This window comes from Diabrotica undecimpunctata, chromosome 1 (genome assembly GCF_040954645.1).
Source record: "Diabrotica undecimpunctata isolate CICGRU chromosome 1, icDiaUnde3, whole genome shotgun sequence".
Lineage (NCBI taxonomy): Eukaryota > Metazoa > Arthropoda > Insecta > Coleoptera > Chrysomelidae > Diabrotica > Diabrotica undecimpunctata.
The window spans coordinates 148,666,492-148,690,401 of record NC_092803.1 but is presented as its reverse complement, the minus strand read 5'-3'; the positions used below and the strand labels follow the sequence as shown (position 1 = coordinate 148,690,401).

At 35.9% G+C, this 23,910-nt stretch overlaps 1 protein-coding gene across 4 annotated transcripts in view; it reads right to left on the bottom strand.

Annotated features, from left to right (window-relative positions):
• Positions 1-23,910, bottom strand: part of LOC140432343 (uncharacterized) — a 143,706-nt gene that overhangs the window by 44,631 nt on the left and 75,165 nt on the right. For all 4 annotated transcript variants that reach the window (XM_072520179.1, XM_072520180.1, XM_072520178.1 and 1 more), the window contains exon 3: positions 14,665-14,858. In XM_072520179.1, coding sequence (XP_072376280.1) covers positions 14,665-14,858 — 194 coding nt within the window. The remainder of the gene's footprint in view (positions 1-14,664; positions 14,859-23,910) is intronic.

The window sequence follows — 23,910 nt, the reverse complement described above, 5'->3', positions numbered from 1 at the left end:
TTTTTTTCCCATTATAATTTAGTCAGGAGTAATCTAAATAAACAAATCTTATCGGCCTAAGGCTATAAATTGTTTCTGCTGAGTGTGCGATGAGATCATTCGGTTAAAGAAAATTTGCTGAAACAGTCAAAAGTAACGAGACAAATTAATAACAGATAATGTCGCCTACCATGTAAACAAAATACCGAAGTAACGATTATAATCCTCGGTTTGTTATTAGATACTTAGGGTATTGGATAGTAACGAACATAAATTATAGTAGTATAGTAGTTACTTTTTCGACATCACTTAACTTCATTCCCGATTGAGCTTTCCTTTGAGTCTAATTATGTAATAATTGTTTTTCATCTAATCCTTGTTGTTCCCGGAGTGACAAGTTTACAATCTGACATGAGGAACAAAGATTCAAATAGTTTTAGTCGGAGTAATGAGCGTTGGAGTTATAGATCTAAAAGCCCTGAAAGCAAATTTGATGAGTTTTTCGAAATAATTTATGCATCCCAAATTGCTTTGTGTAAATTGTGCCTACATAGGAAGGGTGAAATGAAAATGAACACCAGAAACACGTCAGGTTTAAGGAAGCATCTAATATCTTTTCACAAAAAGGAATTACAAATATTTCTTCCTGAAAAACCAAAATTCAGTGGAGATATTACAAGCTTTTTAATAACCGCTAGAAAAAGTGGAGATGTAAAAAATATACTTATTACCTTATTACCAATTACATATAAATTATCTACCTATTACTTTAGTTTGGTAAATTAATGTATTTATTAAGTAGGTATCTCCTTAATTTAAAACAACTTCTTTTGATTATCATTGCTTTTTATTCATTGCTATCATTGCTATTCTTTATTTTTTCTTTATTCTTTATTTTTTATTTAACTATAAGTTAGTTTTTTATATAAAAGTAGAAATAAGATTGGTAAAAACATTTATTTTGCTTTACTAAGTGGATTATAGTTTGTTATCTGATCACCTAAAAAATCTGTGCCCTTGATACATGTATATGGATTTTTTGCCCATCATGACCATCAATCCCTTTCTAGGCAGATAATATTCTTTAAAGTACAGGCATGCTGATGTCATTAATTTGTTTTTTTTTGTGTTTTAACCACGTTTTAGCACATGTAAGCGTAGTAAATGCAAACGTATATTAAGAAACAGATTGACTTCCGTGGGGCATAGTAGATAGATGAGTTAGTTAGAGCATAGGCACAGATCGCTTAGATCGTGGCTTCAAACCCCACCCGATGTCAGTTGTTGAGACATTGATTAATTTGGTTGGTCTTTATTATTCTTCTTCTTCTTCATGTGCCGAGCTCGATTGTCGAGCGTTGGCTATCAAATTGGCTATAGTAATTTTGTTGACGGCAGCTCGGAAAAGAGATGCAGATGATCTGTTAAACCAATCTCTCGGGTTTATCAGCCATGACGTTCTTCTTCGACCTTTATTATGGCTTTATTATGGCTATGTTAATTCAAGCTTAAAATGTACTTACTCTGTTACGTTGTTCTAAGATCTAAAGTAACGTTTCATAAATAGCAATAGGCTAATGGGTAACTGCAAGACTTGCAAGACTCTTGCTGCAAGACCAAGATCAAGACCGAGACCGGAAGTGCAATACCAAGACCAAGACCAAGACCAGGTGCATTGCCGCAAGACCAAGACCAAGACTGTCTAAGTCTCGTCTTGTTCTTGCATTTTTGCAACACTATTTCCTACTGACAAAACTCCTTCCTGCTCGTGATTTCTCAGCGACAAAATTATGACAGATCTGTCACGAAGGTGTCTGGTAATTCTATTGTTGTCAGTTTGACAAACGTGATTGAGGCGTAATAAATTTTGGACAGATATAATGAATCCAGACGAAATCAAGATTTGGATTGCAGTCAGGTGAAGAAATCAAAAAATTGGTTTCGGAAAATATCCCCTCGAGGATTATGCCTTTAACATGAAAAAAGGCAATGGGGAAGACTATAAGGAGTCGTCTGTAAAGTCAATGTTGAATACTACAGCAAAAATGGTACAAGAAAAATATTTTACTGAATACGGCATAAAAATCGACCCTTTCACATATCTTTCAAATGTGCCAGATTGGCCAAAGATGCCAAGCGGAGGCAGCTTCAAAGTGTTGAAGAAAAAAGAAAACTCAGTTCAAAAGCATTATCCACCGATGAACTATTAAAAATCATCCAAAGCTACGAGCAGGAAACCCCCGATGGAGCACAAAAAAAGTTTTTTCACCTTTGCTCATTTCAACTTGCTTGGAGAGGCAATGAGGCCGTAAAATGCAAGATTCACTTTTTCCAGAAATAATTTGATGTTATGGGAGAATTTACAAGCCGAATTGAATACAGCAGCACTTTTTCCAAAACAAATCAAGGCGATTCGAAAATTTTGGCAAGCAGCAAATGGCTGGTAAGAAATTCATAAAATGAAAATTTATGCCCAGTTAGATTATTTTTGAAATTAATGGAAAAAAGGGGACCAAAGATTTTATTAGACAGACTCTTTCTTACCGTTCACCCCAACTGGAAGGATGGATCTTGGTTCAAAAACTGTCCACTTGGAATCAACACCGTATCTAAGTGGACAAAAGTGTCAGCTGAAAAATTGGATTAGACACAAAAATACATAAAATAACAAACCGTTCTCATCGATATTCAGCTGTGTCAGCATTGTTCAAGCAAGGTGTTTCTGAACAGGAGTTAATTAAATTAACGGGTCACTCAAATGAAAACTTTCTAAAACCATATCTGCAGCTGGATTCCAGTCACCACCAGAAGTTGATTGAAAATCTCAGAACAACAAATGAAGCTGCAACTTTGAGTTCCCAAATGCTACAGGTCAATAATACACAAAATCATGCTTTGGTAGAAAAGAATTTGCAAACTAGTATAGCTCATAATAATTGTACATTTAATATTGTTAACAAATAAATAAAGATTATGTTTCGTTGATATGGTGAATTATGGTGTTACGCATATCATTCGAGAGAAAATAATTTACGGGCAAAATTTTCGTCTGGTTTTATTCAAGTTTCTTGCCTTTTGGCAATTTTCGCTTATGCAATTTTGACAAAATCACTCGACTGAAGTCTCACGATTTACTGTCAAAATTTAATTCGCGAAAATTGCTAGGCTACAAACTTTCATAGCAGTCGAAAATATTGCCGCCAAAATTTTCTATTTTATGATATTATATACAAAAAATCATGGAAAATCTTTAAAAAATGAGAGTTTTTAAATTTTATTTGTTAATTTGTTGCTTAATTATTACAAAAATAACTTCAAAAGTTAATTTTTTAAAAATTATTACATAATAACTTTTCTAAAATGCACAAAAAACTCTAATTTCGCGTGATAATAATATCATGCAATATATTATTATATTGTTGTGAATTTATTAAAAGGTTCAATATTTATAACACTTACGGATTTAATTTATTTCTTTATTTATATTAACTTATCTGAAAATAATTTATTATATCCGTACGTAACAAATTCGCGAGCGCGGGTCTTGAGAATTAACTGTCCCTTCCAAATAAAGTTCCGTCATTATATACCAGTGCCGTTATCTCGAAAAATCTAAAACCTTCGATGGCGAAACGGTAAAGGCAAACTGGATTTCCCTCGCATCGGTTCTGGAAGGTCGCTCAGGTAAATCGAGGCCTCTCGTAAACTCTACAACATATTAGAATAAAAACATGTTACAGGTTAAAACTATGACTCATATTTTTACGTAACATTGCCCCCCTCTCAAAAGATGGTTCCTCCTGGAACCTTGTCGGGGCTAGAACTGGAACGGTATGCTGGTATCGGCAACTGGACCCTCTTTTACAACTTCCAGTTGTATAAAAATGACAAGGGACGGTTTTCTCTCCGCACCAGTAACTATGCGGATTGCAACAGACTAACACCTGGACTTCGGTGTCTTTAAAGATCTCCTCCACCATATTTCGGATAACCCTCCAATCTAATTGGCGGCACTCCAACTTTGACATGGCTAACTTTTGCACGTCGGACTCTAGTACGTGCTCTCTCAATTGAAGTAAGGCTTCCCATACATCTCGGTAGGTAGGTTGGTCACGGGCAGTGTCTTTTGTTACCAGGTAGAAAAGGTAACGTGATGCATCTTGGAGTTTCAAGGTTTTACCGGGAGCTGGCACTTGGCATTGAAGTTCTGCAACTCAACCAAACTTCCTTCGAAAGACGGACGCCAACCCTGGTGCGTCTTTGATACTGGCCGGGATGGTAAGGGCCAGCGAGTAGTCATCGGGGAGCGCGAGTAGATCTTGCTTTTCTTCAGTGGTAACACCATGTCTCGCTTTACCGGTACCTCCATAGGCACCCATGAATTCCTCAAACGTGAGGTCAGACACATCGTGGATTTGGTTTACTTCCACTTCTTCATCTACGTTGTGGTCACCTTCGAAAGACGCCAACCGGTTATGGTGTACTATCATCGGCTTTCCCCTCGGAATCTTGCTTATTCGGTAGATGACATCGTTGATCTTCTCCATAATGAGGTATGGACCTTCCCAAAACTGCTGCAATTTGGGAGAACAACCTTTTCGCTTCTTGGGATTATACAGCCATACTTTGTCGTTCTTCTTAAAGCAACCCTTTTCGGCTTGTGTATCGTACCGTTTCTTCATTCTGTCGCTAGCGATCTGAAGGTGGGAACGGACCAACTCATGTACATCGTCCATTCTTCTTCGTAATTCGATCACATAATCTTCACCTGCTACATCTTCTCCAGGTTTACATCCAAACTCGAGATCACAAGGTAGTCGCATTTCGCGTCCGAATAGGACTTTGGCTGGTGTCTGGCCTGTTGATTCGTTAACAGCAGATCCGTAGGCCATTGTGAAGAACGGAAGGTATTGGTCCCAGTCTCGCTGATGATCGGACACCATCTTTGTCAAATACTTGCCAACTGTCCTATTCATTCGTTCTACCATACCATCCGATTGCGGATGATACGCGGTAGTTCTTGTTTTCTTCATGCCTAGTCTATCACATATTCCTTGGAATAGATCGCTTTCGAAGTTCCTGCCTTGGTCACTATGGATCTCCAAAGGCACTTCAAATCGGCTGATATATTCTTGGATCAACTTATCTGCAACGGTGGCGGCCTTCTGGTCTGGAAGTGCGTAAATCTCGACCCACTTAGTAAAGTAATCCATTACTACCAGCATGTACTTGCCTCCATTTTCACTTTCTGGAAATGGCCCAGCGATGTCCAAAGCTATTCTTTCAAACGGGCTTCCAACATTATATTGTCTCATAGGAGCTCTCCTTTTTCGGTGAGGCCCGTTACTCGTAGCACAAATAGTACATTTCTTACACCAGTCTTTTACGTCGTCGGAACTGTTCATCCAATAAAACCGTTCCCGAATTCGCTGAAGGGTTTTCCTTACACCAAAATGCCCTCCCGATGGACTGTCGTGTAACTGACGAAGTACTTCGGCTATTCTGCTCTTTGGGATCACCAACTGTCTTCTCTTCTCTGAACCGTCATCATTTTCCAGGACTCGTTTAAGCAAGCCATCTTCGATGATAAATGAGTCCCACTGGGCCCAATACGTCTTAACTACTGAGCATAGGTTTGATATTTCCTGCCAAGGTGGTCGACGGTTTTCCTCTTTCCATTTTCGGATTTTTTGTATAACTGGATCTCTCTCTTGTTCTTCCCTGATCTTAGTAGGCGTCCAGTCGTTGTTGACAATCGTCGTTCTTAGCACTGCTGCTTCCTTGGATTCCGTTTTGTTGCAGTGGGAACACTCTGCTGAGCATGGCCTTCTGGAAAGAGAATCAGCGTTTCTGTGGCTAACTCCGGCCCGGTGCTCAATCTTAAAATCGTATTCTTGGAGTCGTTCGATCCACCTGGCTATCTGGCCCTCTGGATTCTTAAACTGCATCAACCACTTAAGGGCGGCATGGTCGGTTCGGATTAGAAACTTTCTGCCATAGAGGTATTGATAGAAGTGCTCTACTGATTTCACTACTGCCAGAAGTTCTCTTCTCGTGACGCAATAATTCCGTTCAGGTTTTGAAAGAACTTTACTAAAATATCCGAGAACTCGTTCCTGTCCTCCTTGAATCTGAGACAGCACTCCTCCAATTCCCACATTACTTGCGTCCGTATCTAAGATGAACTCTCCTTCTGGCAGTGGATACCCTAAAATTGGTGCTGTTATTAAATGCTTTTTCAACGTTTCAAAGGCATTTTGGCAGTCTATATCCCAGCGGTATTCTCTTGCTTCCTCTGTAAGTCGCGTTAATGGCTTAGCGATATCTGCAAACTTCTTAATAAACCTCCGGTAGTAAGTACATAGTCCAAGAAAACTTCTCACTTGATGTTTGTCAGTTGGTTTTGGCCATTCCTTAATGGAATCGATTTTTCCCTTATCCACGGCCACTCCTTCTTTACTGACTATATGACCCAGATAATTGACTTTACCTTGAAATAGCTGGCACTTCTTGGGGTTTAGCATCAATTGGGCAGCTTTAAGTCGATTAAAAACGTTTTCTAAATTCCTCAAATGATCTTCGAATGTCTCCCCCAAGACGATTATGTCATCTAAATAAACCAGGCATGTTTTCCAAGATAACCCTCTCAACACATTTTCCATAAGCCTCTCAAATGTCGCAGGAGCATTACAAAGTCCAAATGGCATAACGTTGAATTGCCACAATCCAGATCCTGTGGTGAAGGCTGTCTTTTCTTTATCTACTGGGTCCATTTCTACCTGCCAGTATCCAGACTTCAAATCCAAAGTAGAAAACAATTTACTTCCAGCCAATGTGTCCAATGTGTCATCGATCCGAGGCAGAGGATAACTATCCTTCTTGGTAACGTTGTTCAGCAAACGGTAATCCACACAGAACCTCGTCGTTCCGTCTTTCTTCTTAACCAGGACCACCGGAGAGACCCATGGGCTCGTAGAAGGTTCTATCACCCCGTCTTTCTTCATTTCCTGAACAATCGTTTCAGCTTCCTCTCTTTTTGCCTGTGGTAATCGTCGAGCTGTTTGACGAATTGGCTTAGCATTACCAGTATCAATTTTATGCTTAACAACGGTAGTTCTTCCCGTTTTTCCTCCTTTCGGTACGAAAATATCACGATACTGCCGAAGAAATTCCCTTAATTTCCTTTTCTCCATCTGGTTTAGAGACTGTCCTGCAACTGCAACCATTTGGTCGAATTTGTCGTTGGAATTATCAGATGTTGTCGCCTGACGAATTATGGATGTCACAGGTACACAAGTTCCTACTTTTGTCTCTTTCTTTATGGTCACTGGGTAGTCGTTGACATTGATAAGTCTCACAGGAATTTCTTTAGCCGAAGTCACCAATTCCTTTCCAATTATGATTCCACGGCCAACCTCATCGTCGTGGTTCCAAGGCTCCATCATAACAGGTCTCCCTTCGTCTACAATTCCCTGTAGTCGCGCTACTATGATCGTTTCGCTTCTCGCAGGCACGACTGTATCTTCTGTAATGGCTGCTTGCACAGTGTTGTCATTATGTGGATGGAGAAATACCTCCTCGTTGCCAACTTTGATTACCTTATTCTTAAAATCCAATTGGAATCCATGCATATTCATTACGTCCATTCCTAATATAACATCCTCTTCGATGTCAGCAACTATAACAGTATGGACGAACTTTTCTGCTCCAATTCCCAATTGTACCTGGATTTCTCCATGAATGTTAGCATTTTCACCTGTAGCGGTCCGAAGTCGCAACCTCGTTGGTAACAGTTTCTTTCGGCTGTTTATAACTGTTGGGCGTATAATGGTTCTGGTCGCTCCGGTATCCACCAACAACGTATGTCTTTTACCATTTATTTCTCCATCTACATATACACTATCTTCACGACATTTCAAAGAAGCTATTAGTATAAGAGGGTCTTTGGAAAAGTTCCGGGTCGAAGCTGCTCCCCTAAAGCCGACTCGTTCTGGTTTTCCTGATGGTGAGTTTCTTGATTTTATGGTCTTCGTTTTCTTGCATGTAATACTTTTCATCATATTAACGAGCTGGTCAAGTTTATCTTCATCTCCTTCCTCTTTTACAGTCCTAACTTTACTGTACCCGCCAGAGGCCTGCGTAGCTAACTCGTATTCGAGAGCGGCGGATAAGACATCAACCAGCGTCTTGTGACGAGCTAATCGTAGTGTTCTCTGCATTTCATGATCACGAAGACCATCAATAAACGTTTGAACGGCCAATTTTTCCATCATGTCTTCGGGAGCTGTTGGATAAGCATATCGTACTAATCTGGCAATATCTACCTCATATTCTTGAAGAGCCTCATCTTTCTTCTGTCTACGATTTTTAAGCTGTGACTGATATACATGCTCCAAATGTTCGTGGCCATATCGCATATTTAACCTCTTCTTCAGTTGTTCGAAATCATCGGTCTCCTCTACGGCTATGGTCTGAAGCACATCTAAGGCATCTCCTCGAAGAGCGATAGTCAGGTTTACAGCCTTTTCTTTTTCAGACCATCCATTCGCTCTTGCGGCTGATTCGAACTGTTTCATGTAGTTGTTCCATGATGATTTTCCGTCGAAAGTTGGGACTTTAACATGAATAGAACCTCCACTTCCTTCAAATTTCGGCCGTGTCTCCAACTTACATTTCGTCTCGTCTTCTTTTATCTCCACTGTAATCGGATTGTTTCCTCTCTCTGCTGTCCCTGTTTCCTCCAGCTTCTTTTCCATCTCTTTCCATATCTTTTCTTCGAAGGCCAACATATCGGCAGCAACTTGGTTTTTTAACGACGACATTCTATCGTCGAGGGCAGACATCTCAGAAGTGACTTTAGAGATTTCCAAAGAGATGTTAGCAGAAACTTTGCTTTCCAAAGAAGAAATCTCGTTAGAAACTTTGTTCTCCAATGATGTGATGTCACCAGAAACTTTGTTCTCTAATGATGCGATGTCACCAGAAACTTTGGCTACATCACCAGAAACTTTGGCTACATCACCAGAAACTTTGGCTACATCACCAGAAACTTTGGCTACATCACCAGAAACTTTCGAAATCGACAAGAGGACAGCATCTTCAAATATATAAGTCTCTGGATCTAGTCCTTCTTCTAGCAAAGCGTTCTTTAGTCGTTGGACTAACTCAGCCTTTTTTCCGGTAGAAGCTAATTCTCTGTCTTCGAGATGTCTTCTTAAATTAGTCACTGTCAGCTCATAAATCGTAGCCATTTTCACAATTTATTTTACGTATTCACTTGTATTATTATTATAAGTCTAATTTATGTTTGATCTCACTTCTGGCACCATTTTTTGTGAATTTATTAAAAGGTTCAATATTTATAACACTTACGGATTTAATTTATTTCTTTATTTATATTAACTTATCTGACAATAATTTATTATATCCGTACGTAACAAATTCGCGAGCGCGGGTCTTGAGAATTAACTGTCCCTTCCAAATAAAGTTCCGTCATTATATACCAGTGCCGTTATCTCGAAAAATCTAAAACCTTCGATGGCGAAACGGTAAAGGCAAACTGGATTTCCCTCGCATCGGTTCTGGAAGGTCGCTCAGGTAAATCGAGGCCTCTCGTAAACTCTACAACATATTAGAATAAAAACATGTTACAGGTTAAAACTATGACTCATATTGTTACGTAACAATATTCAGCTATACAAATTTCAATAACTTTCAATTTCACTTCTCACTTAATAGGTATTGCAAAATTTTCAAACAAATGCAAAATATCTTCAACGTTATTATACGTAAACTATTAGGTCTACATGGAATCTGAAAGCACCAAATTAAAGAAAGATGCTTATTTTATCAAATTAAATCATTTAACAATTAAAAAATGTATGTTAAATATTGTAAAATAGGTTGACAAAAGTACTGTGATTTTAAATAAACATTTAAAATAACTCCGACGCATCAACACACGAGAAGTTAATTTTTTAATCGAAATTTAGACATTTTTATACGAATTAAAAAAAACAATGTTCTACGACATGTCTACGACCCTTAGAACCCGAGTTAGCCCTTTTTAGTTCTCGATTTTATTATTTCAAAAACTGAATTCATAAATTCAAATTTATAGAAGTTGCAATATCTTCGGATCTAGTTCTAGAAAATTAATGTTTTTTTTTTAATTTGGGCTACCTTGTTGCATACATATATTATAAAAATTCAATTATTTAATTTGTGAGTTGTTATTTAACCGAGTAATTCGTTTAAACAATTTAAAACAAATTTATATGTATTTCAATTTTTTTTCTCTCATTATAATAGTAGAACATGTTATGAAATGACATAATGACATAAACATTTATCTATTAAAGTTGTAAATAATATCTTTTAAAATAAATTTTACAAAAAAAAATACTTTTTATTTAAAAATCAAATCTATATGTGTTAAATTTTTCTTGAATTATGCTTATTATTTTTATAATTGTTTGAAAACCACCCCGTTTGATCACCAGACCGCAGGTATCCACCCCGGTATTCTGTAAGTACTTTTATCGCGTTGTTAGCAACTTTTCTCTTAAACGGATCGTTTTCGAGTATAAACAATTTAAGGTCTTAAAAAGCGCAAAAACTATTCGAGCCATGTTCAAGGCTCGATAACTCAGTGACAAATTAATATTTTAAGTTTAGTAATCTTCAAATTAAACCTAAAACTCTCATTATATAAAATCCCTAAGAGTTTAAATAATAACTTTATAGCAACCCATTGTTTATAATTGTTAATTTCTTGACGGTCAGAGTCCCGCTATATATACATATCCGGTGGTGTCGAAACCACATATAAGATATTTAAGAATCATTTTAATTATAATTTCTTAAAATATGATACTATATATACGATTTTTTGTTTTAAATCTTTTTTTTTTAATACTAAAAAACTCAGTAGTCAAAACTAAACTCTTAATACTTAAAACTAAACTCTTAACACTAAAAAACTGATTTATTCAAATTTAATAAGAGTATTAGGAATAATTGTTTATAAATTACAATTTAATACTGTTAATAAATAAAATTTATTTAATATAATTGTATTTTTATTAAATAAACAAAAAAATAACAATAAAAAGCGACTTAAGAAAAGGTTTGTACATCCCGTAGATATTAGTTGCTTTGTTTTGGATAATTTTGCAATGAAAATAGAATAAATGTTACTCCGAACAGGTCTAGAAATTAGTTCATTTTTCAAAAAATCTTATAAACAAATTAAATTTCGCAAACACTATTCAACCGTTCTGGCGCCTTTTGCACACAATTCAAACACGATAATAACCGAATTTTGCATCGCATATTTAAAATGCGTTTATCTTGAAAACGGTTGAGTTTATCGAGATGAATGTAGTAAATGTTTTTTAAGTAAAATATTAAGAGAATAAAAGTTTTGTTTCAAAAAGTATGTAGGCGACCGTATATGGCGACCTCTGGGTAATACATAATTTTTACATTTAGATTTCTCGTCCCAAAAAACACCCAAACCCACTAAATTTAGTGTTGTGATCTCATGCCTGTCAGGAAATATTCAAAAATAAATAAAATAGAAGGCACTCTTGACACCACTCTCGGAGATTTCGAAGGAAAGATCTTTGGCCTGAGCCTCTTCTTCCGGCGATCTTGCTCTGTATTATGAGGTGTAGAAGGTTATACGTCTCTGGATATCTCATTACGTGGCCGAAATATTGTAACTTTTGAATTTTTGTTGTTTTTGTTATTTTTGTGCTCTGTGTAAAACTATTTAATTTGTTATTAGATCAACCAAATATATTCGCAATATTCGTCAGTAAATCCACATCTCAAAGACCTCAAGTTTTTTTTATTAGTGTTGCTATAAGAGTCCAGCTCCCCATGTCATACAGTAATGTGGATAATATGTAGCAGTGTATTAATCTGATTTTAAGGTTCACTGTAATATCTCTAGTAATGAGAATTTTCCTTAATTTATAGAAGGCAGCTTTGAAATTTTACTTCGAGTAGGGACTTATGGTTCCCGGTGAGTGATCCTATTACATCGGTATATTGCCGTATAATTTGATTCTTTTAAGTATGTTTTCTTCAATATAAACCCAACCACTGTTTGGTTTTGTGTTTAGTTACGCAAGTATTCCAAAGTACTCCAAGAAGATGGACTGATTAGTCCGAAAACGTGCTGAACTTTATTCTAATCCGTTCGGATTTTTTTAACTTAATTTTTTAATTAAATATACCATTTACAACTTACAACAGATTTTTTTTACTTCGATATTCGAGTTTTTTAACTTATATGCATACAACCAACTTCCGGGAATAGATCACATGCCATAAGTCAGTTAAAAAAATATCCGTAAGGGGCGCTTACGTCGAGGTGTGGTATTAAATCATAACCTCATATTATTCCTTATATTCAGATACACATTTCAATATATTTTTGCGGATTTTCAGCCATAGTTTCATAATGTTTAAAATTTGTGAAATTCGTGAATTATTTAATCTATAGATCAGCAATATTTTCAACAATGATTATATGATTGGCAATGGCCCTTGTTTTTAATATTTCTTCTTCTGTTAACTGAGCCCCTTTTTTAAATAGAGGTATATTTAAATGTATTCCTTTTTCCTCTAAAAGATCTAATATATCAAAACCCCTGTCCGCTAAAATAAATTCTCCTTCTTTAATAAGTCCTAAATTTCCACATTCTGCTGAATTTTTTTTATCTGAAATACTGCTTCTGTAAACATCAGATACATATAATTTCACGTTTTTCAGAGTATTAGTATTTTGAAGATATTGATTCCATCAATATATCATCAATATGTAGAATATGTTGCTTGTTTGTTGTATAATAGGATCATTATTTCGCTCTATTGTAATTTCGGTACACCCCAGAATAATTTTGTACTGGTCTTCCGATTTTCTTCCAATGTTCCAAAGTAAGTTTTTTTAAGCAAGTGTAAAGATGCTTGGTCCACTTAACAAATATTTTTCGGACAGTTCAAATGTCTACTGCAAAAATTGCCTTAATGTAGAATAAAACAAATTAAGTCTGTATTTCATAAGCGTTATTAACAGTTAATTCTGTTCAAACTCTTCAACAAAAAATGTAAATAATTTTCTTTAAAAACCAGTAAAATGTTTTAACTGTTCTTCTGATAAAAATTCATAGTAAATTAATTAATTTTTATTCCATGTTATCACGGTTTGATACATGTTTTCGAACTCTCTGATTTTCATTAGCGGGTGTCTCGGTTGAACCACACTTTTGTGTATCATTCTTAACTGTAATAATTTTGTTTTTGTTTGCTCTTTTTGTTTGTTTGGTGGCCATACTGCTATACAGTCTTTTTGTTTATCTATCACTTCTAACAGAGTCCTTCACTGGAGTCTTCAACTTTCTTTTTGGTAAATTTAAGAAGGTACTGCATATTTTTTAAGGATCCTCCATTGTCATAGAAAAACAAGACAATGAACATGCAAGAAATTTGCATAAGTATTTTTTAACTTACCCAAACTTGTAAAGGTATAACTTTCATCTGAAAAGGGCCTGAAACAGATTTTTGTGTGCTTGCTGATACTTTTTTCAGACCTGATAGCGATCAAACATCATTTTTGTAAAACTTTATTCAAAGGGAATTTATGAAACTTAACATTGTCAATTTTATTGGAAACTGAATTGCATTGTGGCATACAACAATTGTAAAGCATACTGTAAAGTTTTAGTAAACGTATCCAAACAATTAAAATGTAATAAATAACTTATTAAAACTTAAATCACTCACAAAATTGCAAAACAGCTAGGAAACAAGTATCAAACAATGTAAATAAATGGCAGAATAAAATAAGGTTACGTTTTAATACCAAACCCTACATGCATGTGATCTATTATCCCATTTTAAACATCAGTTATGTTTTAAATTAACATACGTATAATTTAGAGTTAAGAGTAGAAGCATGAATACCCAAAAACGAGCTTTTACAGTTATGTAAATTACATTCACTAAAATTTAAGAATTGTGCTGTAGTTGATGTAAGGAAAGAGCATGGAGTTACGATGTTGCTAATACTCTTAGCTGGACCCAAATGAAAGGATATATCGCGGGAAACAATACCACGTTTAAACTTGAAGCTATTTGTCAACTACTAAACGAATAATTATCAAAAAAAATGTCATCTAACAACTGGCAAAAGCTATAAGGCATATAGTCATAGAAGAGGAAGAAAAAATCTGGAAACTCGATATGATAATAGAAGAAACAATAGAGCCAATTATAATTTCTTTGGGAAATGACGAATGTAGTGATAGTGATATTGGTGGGTGATCCTATCTAATCCGAAAGAACGACATATTTTTTTAAGATATGTCATAAATGTATATGCTTATTGACATTTTCTATTTCCCTATGGTAAAGCAAACTGGTGCTATCTGCCACGAAAGCGTGCAATTCTGGCTTAATCCTTAAGGCTTGCCCAGGCATATAAACACCGTTGTAATCTTTTGCAATAAAAATTGTGCTATCATGCGGTTTCAAATCGAGTATAGGATGATTTTTTCAACCTAGGTTAGCCATAATTGAAATGTTTAGTTTGATATTTTAACGTTGATATTTTACTTTTTTTATATTTCATCTTGCAGAATAAGGAATGTTAGATGTATAAATAATTTTACTTACTTGACAAATTTCGGCCAAATCACCCAACATTTTGCGATAATTAAGTTGTAAAAAGGAGTAATCTATTATAAAGTCTAGCAATTCCATTCCTTCACAGTCTCCAAACGTGTCAGGAGCAATATCCCTTTCGGGTAGCATAAACATTGATTTGGGAGAATAAAGAACTACGCCGGGATTTACTTTCCGAACTATAACTAAGAAAACAGATTTGATTTAATAGGAATTAAATATTCTCGAGGTTTGCTTGTTTAATTCAGTTCTAGTGAAAGGAACATAATATAAAATAAAGCAGTCGAATACACTTATAGACTCCTTGGTAGTCCTTTATAGCAGTGGCGGCTCGTCCCATAACGCGAGTGAAGGGTACCTTTCTTTTTACTTACAATTTAAAATCTTCTGTAAGTTTAGTTACGGCATACCGGCTGTCCGCCATAGGGCTCATTATGCCAAAGTAAGTCTCAAAAACATTACATTTCTTAGCTTGGTTGCTGTGACAACGGCATGTCTGTTTTTTTGGGATGCCTTAAGGAAACAGAATTTCAGATCGCTTCAGTTTTTATTTTTGAGTATTGGAATCAACAACGTCCCAATGATAAACAATCCACAAGAAATATAAGAAAGAGTCCTAGAGTTCGAAAACATCGTACAAGAAGTACTGAGAAATAGCACTACTGAAGAAGAAATAGACGTACATATGGAAAGATTTAGAGTACTAGCAGAACATAGAAGCCGACAATGGGATAACCACGATCAAGAAATGGAGGAGAAAGGTCCAAACATGCAAAACATACGGAAACTACAAACAATACTAAGAAATGATAGAAATGATCTCCACTACACGATGAAAATGGAATTGTCTGCACCATAGATGAAAAAGCCGAGGTGATAAGATGGACTCTCGAGAGAGAGTGTACATTAAATTATCACCAAGACGAAGATGTAGACTTCATCGAAGAAGTCGAGGGACAACAAGAAATGCCCGAAGAACGAGAGGAGATAATCACACCTATATCTGCTCAAGAAATAACCGAACTAATTAAAAATAGCTCACCGAGAAAAGCACCTGGTCTAGATAAAATTTCAAATAGAGCTCTGAAGTATATACCAGCAAAAGCAATAGCACTTTTAACCAACATAACGAACGCGATTCTTAGATACAGGCTCTTCCCAAATCGATGGAAGGAAGCCCACGTTATCATGAATCCGAAGTCAGGAAAGAATACCATGTTTCCGCAAAATTACAGGCCGATAATTTTACTGCCAGTAGTCATCAAGATCGTAGAAAGAGTAATACTAAGAAGACCACAAGCTGAAACATACGAAATAGTACCAATCCCAGAAGCTCACTTCGGATTTAGAGCAGAATACTTCGACAGAGTCTGGCATAAAGGCCTAATATACAAAATGAGAGGCTACGGATACAGTGAGGTCATGACGAGACTGATCTCCTCGTACTTGAGCAACCGAAGCTTCAGGGTACGAATAGGACAAGTACTATCCGAGCATGGAGCTCCGGAGGCTGGAGTGTCACAGTGAGAAGTCCTGTCACCCCTACTGTACACAATATACACCGCAGATGTTCCAATAACACCAAGAACGCTACTCAGCCTTTATGCAGATGCCACAGCCACTTACGGCCAAACACAGAAACTTAGAAGTAGCGGTCAACAATCTACAGACAGCATTGGATAACATTGAAGAATGGTGTATCCAATGGAAAATAGCAATTAATTCAGAAAAGACACAAGCAATCATATTCAAAAAGAAACGAGATACCCCAGAGGAACAGCTGTTAGTGCAAGATAATCCCATCAAATGGAAAAGAGAAGCGAAATACCTAGGAGTCACTATGGACCAAGGCTTAACCTTCACAAACACATGGACACAACCATCCAAAAAACAGCAACAGCCAGAGCAGCAATAAGATAACTCATAGGTAGAAAAAGCAAACTGCGCATATAGACGAAAATGTGACTGATAAACAGCATCATACATGGGGACACATAAGCAATTCAAATAAAAAGAAAATAGAAGCAGCTCACAATAACATCCTCAGAGAAGCGGCAAATGTACCCAGATACGTCGCTGAACGCTTTCTGTTTAGATCACTGCAAAAAGTAAGGGTGATAGATAAAATGGCAGAAAAAGCCAGAATTAGGTTTGCAGAATTAAGGAATCATCCAAGCCCGATCCTGCGAGAGATAACAAGATATTCTGCGAGAGATAACAAGATAACATTCCATCGATGGAAACACAAAAGACCAAAACAGCAAATTCTGGTAAACACATAAAGTCTAGATAATTCATAGGTCTACCAACAGAAGAAGCCCCAACACGCAGCACTGGAAATTTTATTAATTGATGTTTATTTTCAGAACAACCTTCAAAACAATCAAAAAATACTAACAAAAAGCAACAGCCATCTAAAAAAATTAACAAAACCCCGAATCCTGGGCACGAAGGGCCCACATCCTCGGACACCGAGTCGCCGAACTGGGCGCAGCCCGGAGCGGACACTCGAGGCCCGAGCAAGCAATTTCAGTTCGATGATACGTCACTAGAGAAAGCAGGAAAAGAGCGCGTCACGCTAGCATGCATTGATCGGGTTAGGATATTGTGTTGGAGTTCTTGTACCCAGGACTTCCACACGAAAAGCATTTGACTGATAGTTGTGCCCCTATCTCGCATCAGAGTGCTATACGGGGGAAAGGGATGGCCTGGAGCATTGGATCGCGATAGAGTGACTCCTGTTTTTAACTCGAGTTATACACCTCGCTCCAATGAATTGTTACACCCAAACGTAATTCTTAGGGGTGAACATGTCTCACAGGCTGGGTTTACTTAAATTGCTTGCTTACAGTTCTTATTTTTCTCCGGCTTCCGTGTTTATCAACTGATTCCGTTGAATGATATATTGATATTCATAAAATTTAATTGATTATTTATTTCGGAGATTTATATAAAAGTATTAAAATAAAAATAGTCTTAAAATTATTTTTATTAATATAACTAATATTAATATATTATAATTTATGACTAATATTACATTGAGATTAAATATTAATTTTTCGTTAGAAGCAAGTCTAATTATATAAATAAAACAACTAGTATTCCTCCAACTATAAGTATAGAATATAGAAAAATCAATAATTATAATTTATTAATCCTGCAATGATTAATCTAAAAATTGTTTTTATTAATAATATTAATCCACAAATTAGAGGATAGTTTAATATTGTAAATAAAATAGAACAAATAATTATACGATAAGAGGGCTTTTTTAAACAACAAAAGACCTACTCCCATGTTAAATGTTACTAAAGTGGGGAAACATAACGACAAAGAGTTCAATCGCAATTTTAAACAGACCTGGTACTCTCAGTATGAAGACTAATTTCTTCATGAACACGAAGGTTCTACGGAACATATACGCTGTGCTTTGGCTTTTACAAGATTGCAGAAAAATTAACAACTTTTGAAGATGCAGGAAAATTCAAGGCCCTATATTGTCTGCTTCAACGAGAACGGAGCGAATAACAGAAGAGAAGTTTATGCAACTACCAATCCGGGCAGTCCTCTTTTTAGCCAAACAAGAGTTACCTTATCGTGGACATCAGAAAGAAACCGGAGTTAGCAACCGTGGGAATTTTAAGGAACTTTTGGAAGGCTCCTGCAGATATTCAGGAACATTTTTATCTACTTCCCTTCCAGTTAGTATGATTCTCTTTGTTATTTTCTTTCTGACTTCAATACTCCCCATTTAGAGAACTGTAGACCCAATTCCCAAATCTCGTCGTTGTGTTCTCGGAATTCTCCGTCTAACTTACAATTCCAAGATAAATCTTCTGCTTGGGTTAATTTTTCATTTCCTCCATCTCCTTTCTTCCCATGCAGGTTTAATTTTCTTTACAACAGTACAACTTTAAAAAAACTAAACTATGACGTCGTTTAACTATAAAATCATTATCTTAACCAACTCGCAGCTGACCAAAAATAACGATTTCTACCGAATAGTCGAATTATTTTATTGCAGATAAAAAAATATGGGCGTATAACGTGTTCGAGCGTGATCGGCAGATTAGTATCAGAATCACTCGCTGGCGCGTGATCGGCGGGAATGTGTTCGAGCCGACGATAATTGAGGGGGTCAGACGTAAAAGGGTTTAAGTGCAGTTTTGATAGTTCTGAGATAATCAGCGTCAACGTTGTTGACAAAGATGATACAGTAATAATAGCCGATAGTTTACAAGACCTGGAAAGACTCATAAGTAAAATAGTAATGTGTAGTAGGGAGTACGGACTCTCGCTCAATATCAAAAAGACGAAGTTTATGAAAATTTGTAAAAACAACCATAATACTAACGAAATCTTGACAGTAGAAGGCCAGCAGATCGAAAGAGTAAAAAAGTACACTTACCTAGGAACACTTATAACAGAAAATAATGACTACACTGCAGAAATCAAAGTCAAAATCGAAAAAGCACGTTCTAATTTTATAAAAATGAAAAAGGTCCTATGTGGCAAAGATTTAACATTAGCTCTTAAAGTACGCCTAACAAAATGTTACGTATACAGTGTACTATACTATGGAGTGGAATCATGGACGTTAAATCTAGACACAATGAGACGCCTTTGAAATGTGGACCTATAGAAGAATTATGAGGGTTTCCTGGGTAGATAGAGTTACGAATAATGAAGTACTGAGAAGAATAGGTAAATAGAAGGAATTTGAACTTACAATTAAAGAAAGAAAGGTACAGTATCTCGGACATGTGATGCGGGGCGAGAAGTATGGCATCCTGCGACTCATAATGCAAGGAAAGATAGATGGCAGAAGAAGCATCGGAAGAAGACGAATTTCATGGCTCAAGAACCTGAGAGAATGGTTTGAATGCAGCTCAAAACAACTTTTTAGAGCTACTGCCTCAAAAATTAAAATAGCTATGATGATTGCCAATCTCCGTAGCGGAACTGGTACCTGAAGAAGAAGAAGAAAGTTGTTTGAGTTTTATAAATTCTAGGAATGATGAAACTAAAATTTGTCTAATGTAGAATGTTCTATAAAATGATAAAAATATAAGAATATATTATTACCCTTACTATATTCTTCCTTTTTTTTCAATTATTGAAAAAATGTACTTGAATCGGGACATGGTGTTTATAAAATGTTACTGGTATAACGGTTGAAGTGCAGATGTTAGCCATTTCTAATCATTTTTTAAGTATTCAACTAAACTTTATTTTGTAAACTTTTAAGTACAGTATCATTCGTAATCCGACTCTAAGAAAATATCTTCTTCGGAATCGTTCCCATCGGCATCGTCTCTCCTGGCAGCTGATTCTGCTGATTCCAATTTTGCATCTGCCGTTGATGTTCCAATATGTTTCAAATTTCTGTAAAAGGAGTGGTGATATAAGGGAATGTAGTCCAAGAGGCTTAGCAGATTTTTATATTTGGCATCCTTAATTGGCAGCGTCGTGTCATTAATAGGGTTCAATTTGGAGAGCTGAAAAGATATACGTCCACCTTGTGCTTTTCCCATAATACACATCCAACACTCAATATCCTGGTTTAAAGTATGCTTGTACCTGAAAGCCAGTTTTTCTGTCTTAAAATATGCCAACTAGGAAATACTGCGACATTGTGTTCTTTGACCTACGGAATCCTTTTTAGATCTTTAATTATTTCATGTAGGATCCAAAATGAGTATAAATCTTCTGTCAGCATGTTGTAAACCAAAAACTTTGAGGATGTATTTTTTATAACACGTTCCCAATTTGCTGGAACAAAACTTGAGGAATTTGTCGTTTCTTCTTTTTAATTAAACCAAAACTGCGGTCACACTCCATATAGGTGTGACCGGGTTTCAGAAACTTGTGATGGATCTCGGTGATATGAGTAGCTTGAACGATAAACGAGAACAGTTTGCAGATGTTTTGTTTTTATTCTGGCCTCCACAAGAGTCACTATATGCAACTATCTTTGTTACCTTGCGGGGTAGACACCTGATAAACTTTATCAGACATGAGCCTATTTCCTGGGGACCTCTTACTGCAATTGTTTCATTCCATAAAAACATGTGACTTTGTCCACTAAGTAAGTTATATATACAAAAATTGTACGTCCATAGTTGACGAAGGTAAAATACCTTGGACGTAGTTACTAGTGGTCTTGGCAATGTCTGTTGCAAATCGAAACAAATAACGACAGTATTCTCAACATTTTTGTGTTTTTCAATATCTAATGTTTTAGAACCGTTTGCTTTCTTAGCTTTTCTCTGATGTAGTTCTAAATCCCGTTTAGCATTTGAAATAGTTTCTTCATTTTCAGAATATTTTATCAAATTCTGAAAATTGTCACAGCGACTATAAAGGCGGGTACACATATGCGAGCAGAACTGTTCGCGAACCGTTTGTGAACGCTATATTCGTTAATTTGTAAGACGGGACGAACCGCTTGCGAGCTGTTCGTTCGTTGCTCGTCAGGAACCACAGCCTGTCGGTTTTTGGGACGAACACAAAGAATGTTCGCAGTTAAATTTGGACGGTGTTCGAGACTATAAATTGTTTCTGCTAAGTGTGCGATGAGATCACTCGGTTAAACAAAATTGCTGAACGAGCGCGGCTTATTCAAAAGTAACGAGGGAAATTAATAACAGATAATGTAAACAAAATACCGAAATGTTTAGAATAACGAAGTAAATTAATTCTTGGTTTGTTATTAGGTACCTAGGGTATTGGATAGCCTGAACATAAACATATTTTCAACGAACTCTTCGCGAACAGCTCAAGAGCAGTTCGCAAACAGTTCGGCTCGCATATGTGTACCCACCTTTAGGCTTATGAAATTTCAAATTAAACTCTGTGTTGAAGATAAATCGATAATATGATTCTTTTACACGTTCTTCATGTTGTTCATTACAAAATTCCTTATATAGATTATACATCTTACTAATATTCAAATCGCCAGGAAGGTATTTGGTATTGAGATTGTCTTTTCTCGAATAATGGCTCTGATACTTTGGAAACATCTTAATGTGGGAAATCATCATATTTTTGGATGATTGTTAAATTTTGTTTGGGGGTTACTTCTTCGCTCGTTTATCAGCTGTAGTTTTTCTTTTTAGAAGCTTTTTCGTTGTGTCTTGCTGGGCCAATCTTTTTTATACAAGCGGAGAGAAACGTTGTTTGCAGATAGTATGAAGGTAATTCATAATATGTTTGGAATATTTTGCGTCTTTCCGTTTCAATAATGTTCTCGTTCAACGAAATCGACATACATGGTTATAGACTTTCAGTTCTCTGTCTTTCTGTGGTTCATTTTTTCGTCCGACATACGCTTTTCCTTCAGTTCGCATTTTTTTTGGTATGTTGTCTTTTAAAATTTTGGGGTCACGCTTACGTTTTCTTATTGTTTCATGAGTATGTAAATGGTCATTGTTTTCAGATAAAAGCTCGTCAATCTCTGTGTCATCATCCGCTTATTCTTCTTTATCCGGTATATAATCTCAATCGTTGTCGGTTTGGAAAGGATCAGATTCTTCTGCAACAAATACGAAATATTGAATTTTATAGAAAACTCTAGTGCTGCTGCGTGGCAATGGCGGATCTAGACATTTGCCTTGAGATGGGAAATTTGCCTTAGGGGGAAACTTTTAATAAAACACCAACCAAAAGACATAAAAAAATAAACCCAAGTTACATAAAAGATATAAATAATACCTTCTATGCATTAAGTTCCCTTATTTTCATAACTAACGTTTTTTGGGTTTAATTTTTCTGGCTGTGGTTTAAGTTCCATGTTAGCTAATATATTTTTGTGTTTCAACAATTTTTTTCTTTCATGTTGGACCTTGTTAGGGGGAAAGTTTCCCCATTTTCCCTTCCCGTAGATCCGCCACTCGTGCGTGGACCTTTTACTAAAAGGTTAATATTTTTTTTATTCACATTTTTACTTTCAACTTACAACAAAATATAACTTATATTAGACTCCAAAACTAAATTTTATCATATTAAGTAATTTTATTTAATTTACTTACCATCAGTCACCCGGCTGTTATCAATAGTGTAACTACAACTTGCTCGTCACCTATTACTTTTTAAATTAATTAGTCTTTTAAATTCGACACAAATTTAATAGTCATTTACTTGAAAATAATCCTGTATTTTACATGTGTTTTTACAGAATACTAAAAATAGTTTTGTGGTAACACGGTTCAAGCGCACCTACAATACTACTAATGCAAACTGCAATTGTTTTCATTAAATTAAATGCAATGACTATAGATGGCGACTGTAGGAGTGAAATATGCTGGAATCGTTTTACCACCAAGTTATAATACCATTTAAGTATGCGAATCGAAGTTTTGTTAATATTCTATCTTTTTGAAGTTATACTTCTATACGCGCGCTCCACGTTGGAAATTTGTATGGGAGTGAATTTGTGAAATCATTACATATGTAAGATAATGAGTAAGAGAGAGAGACAGAAGATATATTTTCTCTCTCTTCCTCTCTAGAATATAAAAATGTTCTTTTTGTGTATATTATATTTAATATTACATATATATATATATATATATATATATATATATATATATATATATATATATAATATTATATATATATATATAATAAAATATTTATTAATATTATTATTTATGTGATATATTTTGTATTATTTATTCTTCTTCTTCTTCTTACGATGCCTATCCGTTCCGAATGTTGGCGATCAACATGGCTATCTTAACTTTGCTTGCTGCTATTCTGAATAGTCCGGTTGTCGATGTATTAAACCACTTTCTCAGGTTTTGAAGCCAAGATATTCTTCTTCTCCCCGGTCCTCTCTTTCCAAATACCTTGCCCTGAAGAATGAGTTGCAACAAGCCGTATCTCCGTTCATTCCTCATAACATGGCCAAGATATTCTAGTTTGCGCTCTTTGATGGTGTTAATAATCTCGCATTCCTTGCCTATTCTACGTAGGACCTCAACATTAGTCACACGATCCACCCATGAAATTCTTAAAATACGTCTGTAACACCACATCTCGAATGCCTCGAGTTTTCTTAAAGAAGCTTCGGAAAGTGTCCAGGCCCCTACTCCGTATAATAACGTAGAAAATACATAGCATCTAATGAGAGAGATTTTGGTAGCAAGTGGTAAATCGTGACTTCTGAAAAGAGACTTCATCATTATGAACGCCGATCTCGCTTTTCCTATGCGTTGTTTTATTTCACAGGAGTGA